Source organism: Empidonax traillii, unplaced genomic scaffold (assembly GCF_003031625.1).
Source record: "Empidonax traillii isolate 1590-97213 ecotype Southwest subspecies unplaced genomic scaffold, ASM303162v1 scaffold1373:size132633, whole genome shotgun sequence".
Classification (NCBI taxonomy): Eukaryota; Metazoa; Chordata; class Aves; order Passeriformes; family Tyrannidae; genus Empidonax; species Empidonax traillii.
Genome location: NW_020956566.1, coordinates 130,621 through 132,633, shown reverse-complemented (window position 1 = coordinate 132,633; position 2,013 = coordinate 130,621). Strand labels below are relative to the sequence as shown.

General features: G+C 66.6%; 1 protein-coding gene across 1 annotated transcript; it reads right to left on the bottom strand.

Moving 5' to 3' along the window:
- Positions 1-6: 6 nt before the first annotated feature.
- On the bottom strand, positions 7-1,866 carry LOC114069838 (cullin-9-like; the record flags this gene model as incomplete). The annotated part of the gene is made up of 5 exons (XM_027906915.1): positions 1,629-1,866; positions 1,373-1,549; positions 1,026-1,141; positions 374-556; positions 7-21 (listed from the first exon to the last, which is right to left on the bottom strand). Coding segments are annotated over exons 1-5 (729 nt in total), but the record flags the coding sequence as incomplete, so codon positions are not given.
- Between the last annotated feature and the right edge of the window lie 147 nt (positions 1,867-2,013).

Genomic DNA, 2,013 nt, shown 5'->3' with positions numbered 1-2,013 from the left:
GCGGGCAAACTGCTCACTCACCTGTGAGGAACAGGGCTGGCTGTGGAGGGCACTCACAGGGTGGCCACAGTGCAGGGCTGGGGGAATGTCCCTCGCGGGAGCAGCTGGGAAACTCTGGCACTCTCAGGCAGGGGCTGAGGGTGCCCAGGCACCAGTCCAAGGCACGAGTGTGCCGGGGCCAGGCCCACACTGTGATAGGTGCCACACCCACAGCTGGGGCCCATCTCGGGCTGCCACAGGACAGGGCTCTGTGGCTCGGTGGGGACGAGCACACCACCCACCCAGAGCTCACCCCAAGGCCATGGGCCAGGGCAGCTCCCCAGCCTGTGCCCCCCCGGGGCCACGACACCAGTGCCACACTCCCTTAACTCACGTGCAGGGCAGTCAGGAAGGAGAGCTGCAGCAAAGCCCCCGCAAAGCCCTGGCCCAGGGCCAGCATGAAGGCCGCCTGCTGCCCAAAGAGCTCCTCCGTGGCACCGCGCAGGCGCTGGTACAGCCTGCAGTATTGCTCTGCAAGGTCTGGTACCTGCCCTGCTGCCTCCAGGAACTGCTGCACCTGTGGGACACAGAGCGAGAGAGGTGAGCCCGCAGCGGGATGTGCCCGTGGGAACGTCTGCAGCCCCAGCCTTGCTCTGCCAACACTGACTGCCCGGGTCCCAGCCAGAGGCCAGCTCGGGCCCCTGTTGCTGCTGCAGGCTGCTGAGAGCTCGTGGAGAGGGCTGGACAGGGTCTGTGAGGGAATGACAGAGGCACAGCAGCAGCCCTGCAGGAAATCAGGGGCCTGACACTGTACCTTTCTCTTGGCCTGGCAGCATCCCCCTGGGTGCAGGGCCTGGCTGACACCTGAGCCGTGCCAGGGTGGCAAGTGCAGCAGAGCTGTCCCCACATCGCTCTGGGCTCTGTGGAGGCCTAGTACAGCCCTGTGCCCTCCCCACACTCCCAGGGCACTGCCAGGCCTCACTCCCTGCTCCACCCACCCAGCGTGGGTCCCACACACCCCTCCCGGCCAGCCCTCCAAGCTCTACCTGCTGCTGCACCACGCCACGCCAGCACTGCGAGATTCCCCACAGGCCGCTCGACTTCTCCACCACTGCCTTTGCAGCCCTGGCTGGCACCTCCTTGTTCTTCCCTGCCTTCCCACCTGCCAAGGGTGAACCCCAGGGTCAGCATGGCTCCGTGAGCAGGTCCCACACACTGACCGACCCCAGCAGGGCAGAGGGGACGCTGGGCAGGCATGGGTATGACCACAAGCCCTTCCTGGTTCAGGAGCCTCCTTTGCCACAGGGCCCTCCCCAGATGAGCCCCATGGCCACAGCCTGACATCCTGGACCACCACCAGCCCAGCCCCACGGGAGGGCAGTGCCTCACTCACCAGCTGCTCTTGTCTCCTCTGGCTCTGGGCCACCAAGGTCCACGTGCACCAGGAGCTGGGTCAGGCGCCGCACACAGGAACCAAAGGCAGCCCTGTGTCCCCTGGCACGGCAGGGCGGCTCCACGCTCTCCAGGTACTCCCTCAGCAGCCAGGCCAAGGGACTGACGCCATCGGGGCCTGTGAGGCCAACCAGACTCAGAGTCAGCTGCCTCTGCCCGGGGCACAGCACGGAGGGGCCCCAGAGAGCGCAGGGTACCTGGGCTAGTGATGCTCTGCACCAAGGGGTTCACCAGGGCCTCCCAGCACGTCCTGCCCAATGCCCGGGCTGCCTCGTCATCAGGAAGGAAGCGGTCAGCGAAGCCCTGCTCGTGCTGCAGCGCCCGATTCAGTCTGCAACAGCGACCGAGCAGCACACGGTGCCAATGGCTGGGAGAGCTCTCCCGTGGGAGAGCAGAGCACTGTGGTTGCTCCCTGCTCTGCCCCTTGCCAGCCATGACGGCTCATGGCCCCACTCGCCCCCAGCAGCCAGGGCCCCTTGCTGCCCCTGGGACCTGTCCACATTGGCCCTTGGGCCAAGCTGGGGGTTGTGCAGTGCCTGTGGCCACGAGATCTTGCTGTGCCTGGCCGACCTCTGCCATGTC